Source organism: Pimephales promelas, chromosome 18 (assembly GCF_988280905.1).
Source record: "Pimephales promelas chromosome 18, fPimPro1.hap1.1, whole genome shotgun sequence".
NCBI lineage: Eukaryota > Metazoa > Chordata > Actinopteri > Cypriniformes > Leuciscidae > Pimephales > Pimephales promelas.
This window is the reverse complement of record NC_142786.1, coordinates 18,738,839-18,754,997: the sequence shown is the minus strand read 5'-3', so window position 1 is coordinate 18,754,997 and position 16,159 is coordinate 18,738,839. Positions and strand designations below refer to the sequence as shown.

At 41.7% G+C, this 16,159-nt stretch overlaps 1 protein-coding gene across 7 annotated transcripts in view; it reads right to left on the bottom strand.

Annotated features, from left to right (window-relative positions):
* The window catches only part of samd12 (sterile alpha motif domain containing 12), a 132,895-nt gene that overhangs the window by 36,457 nt on the left and 80,279 nt on the right, over nucleotides 1-16,159 (bottom strand). Inside the window, exon 5 of one of the 7 annotated variants that reach the window (XM_089122936.1) lies at nucleotides 7,225-7,918. The exons of 3 other annotated variants lie outside the window; for them this stretch is intronic. In XM_089122936.1, the coding sequence (XP_088979062.1) occupies nucleotides 7,893-7,918 (26 nt within the window). In that variant the 3' untranslated portion in view covers nucleotides 7,225-7,892. Of the gene's footprint in view, nucleotides 1-7,224; nucleotides 7,919-16,159 lie in introns of those variants that run through there. 3 more of the 7 variants (XM_089122935.1, XM_089122934.1, XM_089122938.1) reach the window with 3 other exon arrangements.

Sequence of the window (16,159 nt, the reverse complement as noted above, 5' to 3'; positions counted from 1 at the left end):
TATCATCCGATCGTGGTTGTATCTCTATGTAGTGCGTTGTTAACTCGTGTAGTGAGTTACCTCCTGTTGTGGATCAATCACGTTGTGTTGTGTGGTGTGAACAGCTAAACAACTTGAACACTCATGATTTCACTGAGAGCAAGTCATGTAGTGTGAACTGCACAGTTCAGCCCGACATTTTAAAATCATGTAGTGTGAACTAGGCATAAACTAACATGATAAATAAGAATTCAGAGTCAAACTTGACGGAGCTCCAACTCAGAAGGATCGCAAGACAAAAATGACTCAAAAGTTCATTCATGTGCATAGCCAATGCTAATCATCATGATAACGACTCAGTATATTGCATATTTAATTATATTAGTTCATGCATCTGTGGAAGAATTCAGTCTATTAATGCAAATGAAAATACCATATTTTGCCAGGTATTATTACACAGGACAGGTTTCTCTGGTACGAACAGGTACAACATTTAGAATTAAGGTCACGTCAGACTCGCTTCAGTCACATGACACTCATATATTCCTCTTTTAATTGTGTTTATCTCTAATTGTTTGGGCTATTTAAGCTGAAACTGCTAATCCTACAGATCTCTCAATACAATATAATACACATCATATTGATAAAGATACCAATCAATGCTTCTTCATCTCCACATGCTTGAATTCCTTCAGATGTGTAATTGTAATACTGGTTTTCTTCTGTTTGGCCTCGATGCCCCTGCTGACGGTGTGGAGATATTAAAGACATGAGACGACGTGAAATCAGAGAATGATTGGCAAACATCGAGCTCTACACGGATACGACACACTCCTCGTCGGCTGATCCAATCTGCAATACTCTCTGAAACTGGAGCGCACGGTGATTTATTACCTCTTATAACTTTCATGTAAGACTTCATGAAAAGCTCAGCTGTCTTACATTTTTTATTGTGCTGACAACATTTATCAGTCGAGGAGAAGCAGATCTGAGGGAGAGAAAGACGGATCGATTGTGCCTGCTTTTCATCCTGGTAACCTTGGTTACTGCACATGTGTGAGGGCAAGCGTGCACACGCACACACACACGTGCATCCTTTAACACAACATGCTTTACTTTAGGTTTCCGGTAACATGCTTCTAAATGCATGAGGCACTATTTCCTAATCAATAATCATGGACAAAAAAAATTCAACCATTGTTGGGATTTACAAATATATCTTTTCTTTTTAAATAAATTAATACTTTTATTCATTTTATTTTTATTTACATTGATAACAAAATAAATGTTTGTTTTTTTTCTTTTTTCTTCATCAAATCATCATATTAGAGTGATTTCTGAAGGGTCATGTGACACTGAAGACTGGAGTAATGAAGCTGGAAATTCACAGGAATAAATCACACTTTACTATATATTCACATAGAAAACAGCTGTTTTAAATTATAATAATATTTCACAATTTTACTGTATTTTTGATCAAACCAATGCAGCCTTAATGAGAATTAAAGGTTCTATATGTAACTTATTTTATAAAATGAATTGTTTTTTTATTGCCTGTGTTTGAAGGGGTTGTAATCACACATTGCAATGATCCACTTTTCGGGTTTTGCTATTACCTCTGAAGGCCAATATTCATATTTATGTGAGGTCTCCGGGTCGGATTTCCTGCGAAATCCATCGGATGTGACGTGCATGCGCGCTCCCGAGCCTAGCTCTATCCTCTCTATCCTACAGTCAACCATGCGACCAACAGCACTTCAGCTGACGACATGGAGTCTGAGAACCCCCCAAAACGTCCTGTCTCCAGCACAACACAGACTCCAAACACAGACAAACGCCACATAAATAAAAAAAAAAAAAAGTTGTATCTGCTCAAGCTCGTCAGGCAAAACGTGAATCTGATCGACTCCGGACGGAATCGCGGATCAACATAGTAAACTCATGTGAAATAGCAAGGTAAACTCTACATGACACATGACATGAATACAAAGTAATGTTCCAGGACAACAAAAAGTAGGTGCTTTAGGATGTAACTTATTTTATTTACTAGATCTACTGACTAACGTCACTCATCCACTACTATCATATTGTTTATACACATTTCAAGACACGTTCAGTACAGTAATGTCACTTCCTACGATCTTACTGATATACTGAAACTGTTCAGTTTAGTTCCCTAACCGTTTTCGTTATCATATTATACATTCACCGATGTTGACATTGCTGATTGTTAAAGATACACGGTTAGTGAAATGGCTTATGCTACATCACATGTCGGCTAAATGCAGTTTATTGTAGCATTATAATCATGGTACGAGCACAGAGCATTAGTTCAACGTCAGGCTGATAAAAGTAGGCTATTATTGTACCTGCAGTGGGAGTTTACATTCGTTTTCAGCATGTTGTGTGATTATTTCGCCGTTGCGTTGAAAGTCTCCGTGTGGCCGGTAGTGAATGCTCGCTCTTGAGATAGATCACGCACACGAGCACTAGCGCTCTGGTTGCATTCTGAAACATCCCCGCTAGAGGCCGCTAGAAATCGCATAGAGCACCTTTAAGAAAAAATCTGAATGTAATCAATCGATCTGCTCTTAAAGGGACAGTTCACCCATTATTTATATTCACCCTCATGTCGTTGCAATCCTGTCCGACGTTCTTTCTTCTGTGGAACAACGTGAGGGGAGAATTATTGAAGTATGTGCATTATTAATTAATTAATAACTTCTTTGTTTAAATCTCAACAAGAAAGAGATTTTTATGGTTTCAAATCAGAAACTTGGCCTGAATGGAGAATTACAGGACACGTCAACAGCGCTTCATTACGCTGGGAAATTAGACATAGCTAAATCTGCTTCGATTCAACGCAGATTAGATGGATGTGTTTATTGTTTTGACAAAAATGAAAACGTTGCTTCAAGCACCAAAATACACTCTGCTATTTTTAAGCCAATGCATAATGAAGTTCATGTAGCATTTCAACCGGTTTTCTTGCAGAGGCTTGAAGGACCTAAAAAAATCCCATATAACGATTAAGAAAGGGATAATATACATCCAGCCAATGGTTCTCTCGAAATAACTCAGACAGGAGAATGAGGATGAGGACGAGAAGCGGAGGTCTTGATCAGCCTGAAGATATCTCCTTAGTCTGAGATACACACACGCACACACCTGAAGGGGTTTATTCTGAGATAACAATCGGCTGGAAGTACATTATCCCGCTTATTACACGGATACTAGCCACATAAATGATTAGACATGAAATATTGATCTGAGATGATCTTTTATTTGGTCTTTAAACAAAGTTTCAGAGAGAGCAGTTTCAAGTTCAAACTAAACTGACATTTAAGAGATACGGTATCCAGTCATATCACTTATTACACAGCATTTCAACACATAAATAATTAGATATCTTAGCGGATAAGATATATTAATTTCATTTCAGATTAAACTGTTTTAAAGTCACACCTGTTTGTATTTTATAATCCAACAGTGTACAAAACAATAGTCACAAAATGGCCGCCGCTGCGTTTGTATGAAACGAGAGAGAGCGAGTCCACAATACTGGATGGCATAATTAAATACCTGTACACAAAATATTGATTCGACTGTTTTAATATTTTATTAGCTCACCAAAAGCAAAACTTCCACAAAGAAAAGCCATTCCTAGCGAGTGCGTAGCGTTGCTCACTTCAGTTCCCGCCTTCCCGGATGAGACTGTGTTTGAGCGAACGTCCATTCAGAATAAGCATTCCAAAGAGCCGTATAATAATTTTTAGGTAATTATTACACGGCTCTGTGGAATGCTTGATTCTGATTGGTCACTTACTCCATCCAGCAGTGAGGTATTCCCAGATAACAGAAACATAGGCTCATTAATCGAATCCAAAATAAAAGTTTGCGTTTACATAATATGTGTTTACTGTTATTTTGTACATATAATTACACATATATGCACGTATTTAAGATTATATATATATATATATATATATATATATATATACGTACATACAATACAGTTTATACAAGCAAATATTTACTAAATATATACATGGATATGTGTATTTATAAATACAAAATTATTAAAAACATATATAATACATATTATGTAAACACAAACCTTTATTTTAGATGTGCGTTGCCCAGCACTAAAAAAACAAAACAAAACAAATATCATTTTTGTTGGATTTGTGTCCCAAAAGCCAGACAACTGTGGATTTTGCTCTGAGAAGACAAACTACTTCATAACTCCACGCTCTCCGCTAGTCTCTCACGGCTGTTTCTGAATAGGTGGCACAAGAAAACCTTCAGTTCACCTTCATAAAACTCACTAAATTTAATCTTGAATCTCTGGCGACGTACGCAGCGAGAGGCCCGGACACCTTAAAATTACCCATTACCCATCTGTGCCCGACGGCCGTCTCTCCAGGGACGCAGCGTAAAACTTCACTGGAAAACTGTATTTCTAACACAGGGACAGCAATCAAACCTCGTTCAGAACAGGGACTGCATCACGACCCTTCACCTCCATTTGTTGTGTACAAAGATGAGTAGCTCTTGTTAGAGAATGATCTGCCCTGCTCATGAATCAACCCATCAGAGTAGATGCTCTCGTTTAATGGTCCTGCTGGAAATGGCACACTATCCCTTCAAGTTATTTGGTGAAGAATGATAGAATGATAGAATTCACACTGTATCTCAACCACTGTTTCAGGAACAGTGATGAGCTTAAGAGAACACATCTATGCTAAAGTCAAATAAAAAGAGGAATAAAAAATAATCTTTTGGAAATTGATCTTAATGCCTTAATTTTAAAAAAATGAGGAAAAATCCACCCTTTAAGGACACCAGTTTTCTTTGTGAATGAATAATGTATCGTAAATAAATAAATGTTCTTCCTTAAAATACAGGGGTCATGAATCAGGACACCCCTGTGTTAAACTCCCATAGAGTCAGCCAGATTTATATTTTCAAAAGCCGGTTATTTTATGGATCCAGGACAAATGATATGGTTTACTCTGTTTAGGGAGGAGTGTGTCACCTTTTGGGAGTCTTGTATGAATGAATGTCTTGTTTGGTTTTGGCTTATATATTTAGCTATATAGTACTACTGTAAAGCATGTTTTTTGTTTTGTTTGTTTGTTTTTCTTGTGTACTTGTTATTTGTTTTTTGGTTTTTGCTATTTGTTATGTTAAATTCCAGCTGCTGTAAGGTCATTTTTTTATTTGAATCTAGAATCGAGGACCCCCTTGAAAATGAGATGGTTCATCTCAAGGGGCTATTCCTCTAACCTGGCCCTAGCCAGATGAATTTCGCTCCGCCTAGCTCCACTCATCCATCTGGAACTGATCCATTGAAATGGCGTTTCAGAAGGCTGGGCCTTATCAAAAATCCTTGCATATGATTGGATAAGCCACTTGTCTGTCATCTTTATCGACGTGCTATTTCAACCACTCACACCGAAGCCAACCCGTGACGCTGACAAGAGCGACGCAGGAAAAAGCGACGCTTGCCAAATCCGGTCGGGAGAAGGGCGAAAACATCGTTTCCACCAACAAAAGCCTTCAGAGCCGTTCTCTGATGTTCTTTTAATGAAATAATATTAGGTAGATTGGACAACACGGATGAAATAGCAGTATCAATGTTAACGCTTGCTTCCTCGATGCGAGCCGCCATTGTTGTCTGAATCAAAACAGTCTCACGGTCGCTTCTCCACTACGTCACATCTATGAAACTCCCGCCCTGCGTCCTGATTGGCTAAGCCATAAAGTTGGTTGGATAAATCACTCTCAATGGAAGAGGTTCCAGATGGATGTGAGTGAAGCTAGGCGGAGCTAAGCGGAACGACATTCATCTGGCTAGGGCCAGGTTACTATTCCTCTTTAATAATAAAAAAAAAAAGTCAAATAATGTATCCACACATCATCACACACCCTTCACCACACCTTGAGTCGGCATGCGGATATATTAATGAACTATTTTGTATTTTTTTACACCCACAATGCTATATGTACATATGTTTTGCCTTTTAAAAACTATAGTGCTATTAGTAAAATAATATTAATTAAATCTCATGATTTCTGAAATAAGATTTCAGAAAAGATTTTGTACCGATGAGATTAAGTTATCATTTCACAGAACTATGATATTATATTTCATGCATATCTATTTATTTCTTCTGCATTAAAATCAATCAAATAATAATAAAATAAACCTGAAGGGCTCACACAGTTCTGCATCTGCATATGTTCAGATTGGCTGTGATTCTAACTGGACTTTATGTTCTTCAGTTATTGCATTGAGGCTACGAGGAAAGACTTCACGGGTCAGTTTTGAAAGCGTTAGACCTGATCATGGATATGAAGAATCTGATCCTCTTAGTTCAGAAGATGCTGACATTCTAGGATTAAACTCATGAAGACTTGAATCCTGCACACACACACACTCAATTCAGTTCACCCAAAATTAAATACACTGTATTATATAAATCCATTTGACTCAAGGAGAACAGCTCACACACACACACTAAATCCTCAAAGTAAAAGTGCATAAACAGTTTTATAAAGAACAAAAAAATAAACTATGAGGGAAATGGTGAAAGTTCCTGTATAACATCAGGCTAAAACATTTTTGGTTCTAATTGAAGACTATTTTTAAAGCTGAACTGCAGTTAAAAAAAATCTGATTTTGTGTTGTAATTTAAATTCCGTTTTAGCCTGGGTTTCCCCATTCTGCCTTGCCGCAGCGCGATTTTATTCGCGCTGCTAGGCAGTCTGGATACCATGAACCAAATTTTCCCCTGAAATAGGGAACCAATCACAGAACGGGGAGGGAGCACAGGCGCATTTGATAGATGTACAGGCAGATTTGATAGAGATTCGTAGCACCTAATAATACGGCTCTGGGCATTCGTAAACCACGCCTCAAATAGGAGAAAATTTACATGTGGTTTCCAGACCACGTTTCATTCTCAATGATACGTGGTCTGGCGTTAGCCAGGCTAATTCAGTTTAGTTGTTAGTGAACACTAAAAAATGCTGGGTTGGGTTCATCCCAAATGTGTGTTAAATATGGACAAACCCAAATGTTGGGTTAAAAACGTAATAAAAACCAAACATTTGAACCAACATTTGGGTTTCTCCATATCTGACCCACATTTGGGTTAAACAACCCAGCATTTTTTAGAGTGAATGAATGAATGAATGAATAGTTAATCCATATATGGTTTAATTTTCAATTAAAATGATCACTTTCTGGAATGAATGAGGTACTGGTAAAAAAAATAAATTAAACAAAATAAATAGTAAAAAATTAAATAATAAAAAATTCATGTTAAATTACAGATCCTTATGATCCTTCCTGCTTTTCTGTGTCCTCAATGTACCAGTACATACAGTTTATAAAAAAACTGAAGTACAAAGAGTTACATATTTTTGTAAATAGCATATAAACTGTAAATATAAAATGTAAAAAAATATGGCTGAACTACTTCTTTAAAAAGAACATCGGGTGATACAGCATGACCGAACAAAAACATTCAGCACTGAGAAATACCGCAATAAAACTGTAATCCTGTGAAAACTTCCATAAAGCATCCAATAATACAGCAGGAGGACGACACCGCTCTCTTTAACTGGAATCTGTCCCCATTTTATGTCAGCAATAAATCCGTGAGCACTGAATCTCAGCGAGAGATTGTTAGCCGGAGATCTCTTACTGACATTCTGTTTCAATAAGCCAGCACTAATACAATTTTTGGGGGTGAGTTTTTGTGTGAGATTGTGGCACTGACAGGTGAATATCAGCGGGAATGGCAGGGGATCTGGGCTCAATATCTTCCTCAGATGTATTGTAATTGTGAGGGGCCGAGCGGATGAACCGGCAGCGCCATATATTGCTTTGTATTTCCCCAGAGTCACTGTCGCCTCCTCAAGTCTTTCACTAAAGAGAGAGAGACAGAGAGAGAGAGAGAGAGAGAGAGAGAGAGAGAGTGTTTGTGTGTGGTTTTTTTTCGTTTTCTTATATATATATATATATATATATATATATATATATTCATGATTTTTTTTTACTGATTGATTATTGACTTTTGTGATTATTTGTTCATTGCTTATGTAATGGCCAATGCGTTGCTAATACTGTACAAGTCATTCCAATGAAGGTCCTCAATGCTCCAGAACATACATAGTACAACTTGGGCACAAAAAGTTACATGAGAGAAATAATGAAAGCCCATTTCTATTCAAATTTTCTAATTGGAGACTTTTTAAAGCTGAACTGTTGTAAAAAAAAAAAAAGGTTTTGGAATAAAAAATGTTATTCTGTGTTGTAATTTTTTTTTAAAATTGCAATTTTAGGCATTATAGGGATTTTCCAAGACTTGTAAATCAGAAAAAGAAAAAACAAAAAAACAAAAACAAAGGGAGGAACACATCACACGTCAAACCTGCAAGCAAAATATGAAACCTCCATGTGAATCCCTTACTTGTTATCCTTGACTTGGAGGTCTATTACAGAATACATCACAATCGTCAAAGAAGTGTTTAAGGGGTATACTTGTAAAGTATACAGACACATATAAAAAAAAAAAAAAAATCATCATAAAATTAATAAAATAACAGCCAACCCAAAATTAGCTCTACTCCTTCCATGCTAAATTTTGAATTCCCAAGGATAGCATATGTTCCGCTAGCCTGGTTCTACCAGACTCTCGTACATACATTTCATTTGTACAGAGAGTCTGGCCTCCCTCAATTGAGAAACGTTTCCTTCCTTGTAGGCGGGTTCACTATTAAAGTTCAAATCTATTGGATCTGCCCAGAGTCACTCACGATCTGCCATAGCCAATCGCTAATGTGTGGTCGTGAGTGACGTATGTCATGCGCCGAAACGGCTGGAAACAACCATAGACAGTAAAAGAAACAACAAGTCCGAACTCCGAATGATCAGAGGATTACATTTACAATAGGATTTCAGTCAACGAGAGCTGCAGGTTTTGTTAATCTAGGAACAATTATTAATTCGAAATGTATATTTGACATGAAGGACAGTGATTATTCAGTCAATGCTGTAAGTTACAGTGAATGATCAGTCTGTCTGCAGATGTGTAATAAACAACAATTTTTCATATTACGTATTTTTGTTTCTTAATTACCTTAATTATGGTCTTCAAAGTATGTGTTTGTACATTTTTATATGGCATTTAGTTGTTTTTTTTTATTAAAACAAATTAACCATTGACATCTAAAACTGAAAATCAAATATAGTCTCCAAAGTATGGGTTTTCAAATTTTTATTTATGACAATTTTTTTTTTTAAATCACAACCAATTTGTATGATTTACAACATGTAAAACTGACACGCCAACCTCCTGTACGAGTGCACAAAGGGGCTCAAAATGTTCTATTCATCACAAGAATCAGTAAATTTACTGTTGGGAATCTGAGCGACTGACATGACTCCTGAGCGGATCTTCAACAATAGTTTAGCAGCCAGGACTCGGGGCTTCCGAACACCGCGAACACCAGGCTAAAGTCCAAAATGTCAAGGTCATTGTGCACGAGCTGCCCAGCACAAACTTCCAACCTTTCTGCCTCCTTCACTTGGTCCTCCGTTGTGCAACAAGAGGTGAGACGATAACAATCCGGCTTTAAATTCTGTATATTCGGCAGTTTCTTTTCCAACAACGGACCGAATAGCTTTTCTCACGTCTTTCTCCGCTGCCATTACTGCACTCAAACTGACGCACTACATCAACGTCATCTTTCTCAGCCACTCCCTCTATTCGCTGATTGGTCCTACAAAAAATTGATTTCTGGAAACCTAAGGATATGGAGCGGTCCCAGACGCAGTACTGAAGGAAAATGAAATTGAGCGGAAGTGCGTAGGCGGGCGCAGCCAGGCTAATGTTCCGCATCTACGCCTAGGTATTTTAGAAAGGGGCCCCAGATCCAGTAGAATTTTAAGGGTTTGTCTCTTAGTGCTGTAGAAAAGGCTTCATTAGGAAAAAAGCCCTTATAACAGTTACCCACAGAGCCACTGATGGGGTTATATCAGTTATCCAAAGTAACAAAATACTTTTGCAGGCACAATGTAATAATATTTGCAAGAGATGACCCCCCTTAAAACCATGAGGGAGTTCCTCTGTAAGTTCCAGTAAACAGATCTTAGGCCCTAACTGTAAAGAACAGGAGAAGATTGGTAACACTTTATTTGAAGGGGTGTGCATAAGACTGACAGGACACTGTCATAAACATGACATAACACCTGTCAAGAACATGAAGGAGTCTTTATGAATGTTTATGATTTTTGTCATTAAGTGTCATTCGGTAAATTATGACACTTTCAATGCAAAGTTGACAATGTTTAAAATATCTTTGTTATGACAACTTGACATTAACAAAGACAAAAAATGTCTTGATTATGACAACTTGACATTAACCAAGAAATCAAAACCTGTCACAAATATGTCATAACAGGTCTAATTATCAAACTTACAAAGAAGTTATTTAGCTTTGCGTTAAAGGGCACCTATTATGGAAAATTCACTTTTACATGGTGTTTGAACATAAATGTGTGTTGGCAGTGTGTGAGCAAAACCACCCTAGAATGATAAAAATCCATCCAGTAGTTTTTTTACAATCTCAATAAATCATCTGCACTGCCTCAGAACGAGCTGTTCTGAGATCCAGGTCTTTGTGACGTAGAACGGGAGACAGGGGGTTGATTGACAGTGTGGCTGTGGCCTAGACCCCGCCCTCGGTGATCTGTACACACCATCCTTCATTGTTTCAACGACGACAGCCGGTAATGTCTCTTGGAAACGTAAATTAATGTTCTGTCGTGGACTCGTGGGTTAATCCTGTTGTTGTGGCTTAAAAGTTAATCCTCAAGTGTGGATTCTTGTCTACTGTTTGCGATCCACCGTCACCTCCAGTAACAGTAAGTGTATTTTATGATTTTTGAGCAAATAGTCTTTTCAGTCAATGTCAGCCAATTCAACAACAAATGCGTCTAAAGTTATTGCCGTCGTAGGATGTCTGTGTATATAATTTAAAACCTTGTTTGTATAGTGTGTAACCACACGTTTATAAATATATATATTTTTAAAGATATTGTATTAAAAACTGCATATGTTGGTGTTCTGTAAGTTAGCCATCTTCTCACATTTGCCACAGAAGCACCCGTATGACAAGCTAAACATGATGCCACAGGTCCCTGCATAAATGTAATTTCGCTCGTACGTAGCAAACTTTATCACAGAATGTGTATGTAGTTTCAAAAACTTGCGCTAGTGTCTGTGTGTGTGTGTGTGTGTTGGACATCCATCATTTCAAATGGGACGCTATTACAACTCTAAAGTACATAAAAGTAGCAAATAACCATACCGAAACGTACTGGTCCATTCTCATATGTTTATTCTGCCGGAGTCTCTTCATGCTATTTATATATTCCGATTCAAACGTACGGCTGAATGACATTCAAAACGGCGCGTCTCTTCACTCTCTCAGTACCGACTGCCTGCCATAGGTATCAAGTTACGCCCTCATCCAAAGGCAGGGCGGGGATATGCAGCTCATTTGCATTTAAGGTGGAATACCCCCTGAAACAGCTCATTTTTAAGCAGGCCCCAAAATGACATTTTCAAATGGTTATAATAAATTAACTGTGGGGTATTTTGAGCTGAAACTTCACAAATACATTCTGGGGACACCTGAGACCAATATTACATCTTGTAAAAAGGGGCATAATAGGTGCCCTTTAACATTAAATTACCCTGTCATATGTGGTTAGTTTTGACTTTGGCCGTCATGACACCATTATAACTCTTGAATATTTTACTTGTCCTCAAGTAAAGTGGAACACATTGCACTAGTTATAAAGATGTCATTAAGGGTTATTACACTGTCAAATGCTTTAACAACAGTGTCATTAATATTTCCCCTTACCTCAAGTAAAGTGGAACATGTTGGACTAGTTATTAAGATATCAGGTTGACAGGTTATGATTTCTTGGTTAATGTCAAGTTGTCATAACAAAGACATTTCAAACAATGTCAACTTTGCATTAAAAGTGTCATAATTTACCGAATGACACTTAATGACAAAAGTCATAAACATTCATAAAGACTCATTTATGTCCATGACAGGTGTTATGTCATGTTTATGACAGTGTCATGTCAGTCTTATGCACACCCATTCCAATAAAGTGTTACCAAAAGACTGGCTTGACTTAATGATGCATTAACCGTATTGAATGATTTTAAGAGAAAGATTACCTGTCTGAACTTGAACAACAATTACACATCAGAAAGTGTAACGTTACTGGTAGCTCGATACGAGGCCAAGTCTTGGTCAGTGAAATGTTTGGAAATATCCAGAGAAAATAAAATTAACCCATTGTTTCTTCAGAGGCTCGGATGAAGGAACTAAAAATATATTTGTGTTCATATGTAGGCTACATCCAAACACTGAGCAACTGCCATGCTTTGGCTGCGCAGTTCCGCCTGTCATTGAACATGGGCTGGCACATGCAAATGAGTCGTACATATTAATGATCCCGACTGTTGCGTCACAGTCAGTGTTATGTGGAGATTCTCCTATTTTTCAGGGGTGTTTTTCAAAAATGAGATTTAAAGGGTCACTTCACCCATTTGCATTAAGCTTTGTATCTTTAGAAACCCAGTCATATTTTTGGATGGTCATGGTTTATTCCCTTATTTTCCCCTGAGATGGGAGAAATAAGGATTTAAGTGTTTTACTTCCTGCTTATCGTGACGTAAAAATCGTCATTTTGCGTCACGATAAGCAGGAAGTCATATTTCATTAAAATCTTTAGAACTACAAACATTAGCTCATTATTATTCCAGGGTGTTGGACCCACTCACCCTACAAGCCTATTACAGATCAGTGGGTGGGACTTCACTAGCAGAATCTAAAATCAATATCCGCCATCTTGTTTGGAAGCTAAGCTAACAAGCTGTGATAATGTTGGTTGTGTGTCTTGTTATTTTGTTATCAGTTGTCCCCTGTCTATTAATTATCCCAGGTGTTCATTATTTCTCACGCCCCCCTCGTTATCTGGTTTAGCTTGTTTGTCCCTCATTATTTAAGCCCTGTGTTTCTACCCTGTCTTTGTGAGTTCTTGTCTTATGTGATCTGTTAACGGCGGTGTTGGTTGTTCATGCTCCTGAGTCCAGTATGTTGTCGAGTTTGTAAATAAAGCGTGTGCTGCACATGGATCCACAGCCTTATCCTTCTTGCAACAGCACTAGCATCGTAACAGAAGAACTCACCATATCGTGATCCAGCAGCCATGCTGAGTCCAGATATCCAGATTCTCCGTCTTCATCAGGAGAGTCGGACTATTGAACAGTATGTAGCGGAGTTTATTGAACTGGCTCATCTCGCGCACATGAACACCCAATGTTTGAAGATATTCTTCCGTGGGGGATTAGAAGAACCACTCCGGTCTTTGATGCCCGATCCAGATCCGCACGGGTCTTTAGAATGTTACATCGACCTGGCGCTGTTGAAGAGCGGCTCTGCGTTTACTGTGTGCGTGGAGGAGAGCAAGCTTCAATGGTCTGCGCTTCACGTCAGCCCAGCCGAGCACACGATTCACGTCAGCCCTGTGAGTGAGTCATTGAGTCCAGTGAGTGAACCATTGAGTCCAGTGAGCGAACCATTGAGTCCAGTGAGCGAACCATTGAGTCCAGTGAGCGAACCATTGAGTCCAGTGAGCGAACCATTGAGTCCAGTGAGCGAACCATTGAGTCCAGTGAGCGAACCATTGAGTCCAGTGAGCGAACCATTGAGTCCAGTGAGCGAACCATTGAGTCCAGTGAGCGAACCATTGAGTCCAGTGAGAGAACCATTGAGTCCAGTGAGTGTGTCTAGCCCTGTGACGCGCCGCCGCAGAAGGAGAAGGAGGACTCGTTCGGCTCGCCAGGCTCTGGTGAGTGTACCAGGACTCCTCGCCTTGCCGGCCCCGCCTCTGCGCCTCGCCTTGCTGGCCCCGCCTCTGCGTCTCGCCTTGCCGGCCCCGCCTCTGCGCCTCGCCTTGCCGGCCCCGCCTCTGCGCCTCGCCTTGCCGGCCCCGCCTCTGCGCCTCGCCTTGCCGGCCCCGCCTCTGCGCCTCGCCTTGCCGGCCCCGCCTCTGCGCCTCGCCCTGCCTGTCCCGTCTCTGCGCCTCGCCTTGCCTGCGGCCTTCAAGCTCCGGGAGGCTTTTTCTGTGGATTTTCCCAAGTATTTTTTGGGAGGGGGCAGTAGGTATCCTGTGAGGGTCATGGAGGCAATGTGGCCTTGGACTTCAGCTCGTCTTGCTCCGCCTTGGACTTCAGCTCGTCCTGCTCCGCCTTGGACTTCAGCTCGTCTTGCTCCACCCTGGCCGTCGCCTGATCCTGCTCCGCCCTGGCCGTCGCCTGATCCTGCTCCGCCCTGGCCGTCGCCTGATCCTGCTCCGCCCTGGCCGTCGCCTGATCCTGCTCCGCCCTGGACTTCAGCTCGTCTTGCTCCGCCCTGGCCGTCGCCTGATCCTGCTCCTCCCTGGCCGTCGCTTCGTCCTGCTCCGCCTTGGACTTCACCTCGTCCTGCTCCGCCTTGGACTTCAGCTCGTCCTGCTCCGCCTTGGACTTCAGCTCGTCTTGCTCCGCCCTGGCCGTCGCCTGGTCCTGCTCCGCCTTGGACTTCAGCTCGTCCTGCTCCGCCTTGGACTTCAGCTCGTCCTGCTCCGCCTTGGACTTCACCTCGTCCTGCTCCGCCTTGGACTTCAGCTCGTCTTGCTCCGCCCTGGCCGTCGCCTGGTCCTGCTCCGCCCTGGCTGTCGCTTCGTCCTGCTCCGCCTTGGACTTCACCTCGTCCTGCTCCGCCTTGGACTTCACCTCGTCCTGCTCCGCCTTGGACTTCAGCTCGTCTTGCTCCGCCCTGGCCGTCGCCTGATCCTGCTCCGCCCTGGCCGTCGCCTGGTCCTGCTCCGCCCTGGCTGTCGCTTCGTCCTGCTCCGCCTTGGACTTCACCTCGTCCTGCTCCGCCTTGGACTTCACCTCGTCTTGCTCCGCCTTGGACTTCAGCTCGTCTTGCTCCACCCTGGCCGTCGCCTGATCCTGCTCCGCCCTGGCCGTCGCCTGATCCTGCTCCGCCCTGGCCGTCGCCTGATCCTGCTCCGCCCTGGACTTCAGCTCGTCTTGCTCCGCCCTGGCCGTCGCCTGATCCTGCTCCTCCCTGGCCGTCGCTTCGTCCTGCTCCGCCTTGGACTTCACCTCGTCCTGCTCCGCCTTGGACTTCAGCTCGTCCTGCTCCGCCTTGGACTTCAGCTCGTCTTGCTCCGCCCTGGCCGTCGCCTGGTCCTGCTCCGCCTTGGACTTCAGCTCGTCCTGCTCCGCCTTGGACTTCAGCTCGTCTTGCTCCGCCCTGGCCGTCGCCTGGTCCTGCTCCGCCCTGGCCGTCGCCTGATCCTGCTCCGTCCTGGCCTTCGCCTCGTCCTGCTCCGCCCTGGACTTCAGCTCGTCCTGCTCCGCCCTGGCCTTCGCCTCGTCCTGCTCCGACCACGCTCTGCGGTCCAGGCCCGCCTGGGCTTTATCCTTGCCCGGTTCCCCTGCACGGGCCTGGCCCTCCGTCCCTCCCCCGGACCGCCTCCGCTTCACCGCCCACCTGAACTTTTTTTTGTTTTTAGGGGCGTCAGGAGCCGCCCATAGGGGAGGGGCTATGTGATAATGTTGGTTGTGTGTCTTGTTATTTTGTTATCAGTTGTCCCCTGTCTATTAATTATCCCAGGTGTTCATTATTTCTCACGCCCCCCTCGTTATCTGGTTTAGCTTGTTTGTCCCTCATTATTTAAGCCCTGTGTTTCTACCCTGTCTTTGTGAGTTCTTGTCTTATGTGATCTGTTAACGGCGGTGTTGGTTGTTCATGCTCCTGAGTCCAGTATGTTGTCGAGTTTGTAAATAAAGCGTGTGCTGCACATGGATCCACAGCCTTATCCTTCTTGCAACAGCACTAGCATCGTAACACAAGCGCTGTGGAGATAGTAAGTTATGACAATGACGGAAGAAACTAAACATGATATGGAAGAAGACGATTTTAAAATTCTGCAGCTCGGATCTGATGGTCATGAATCATGGCATATCTATAGTGTAGAGCAGCTGAGGCTGATGGAGGAGCAAGAGACGCCGAGGCGGCGGCC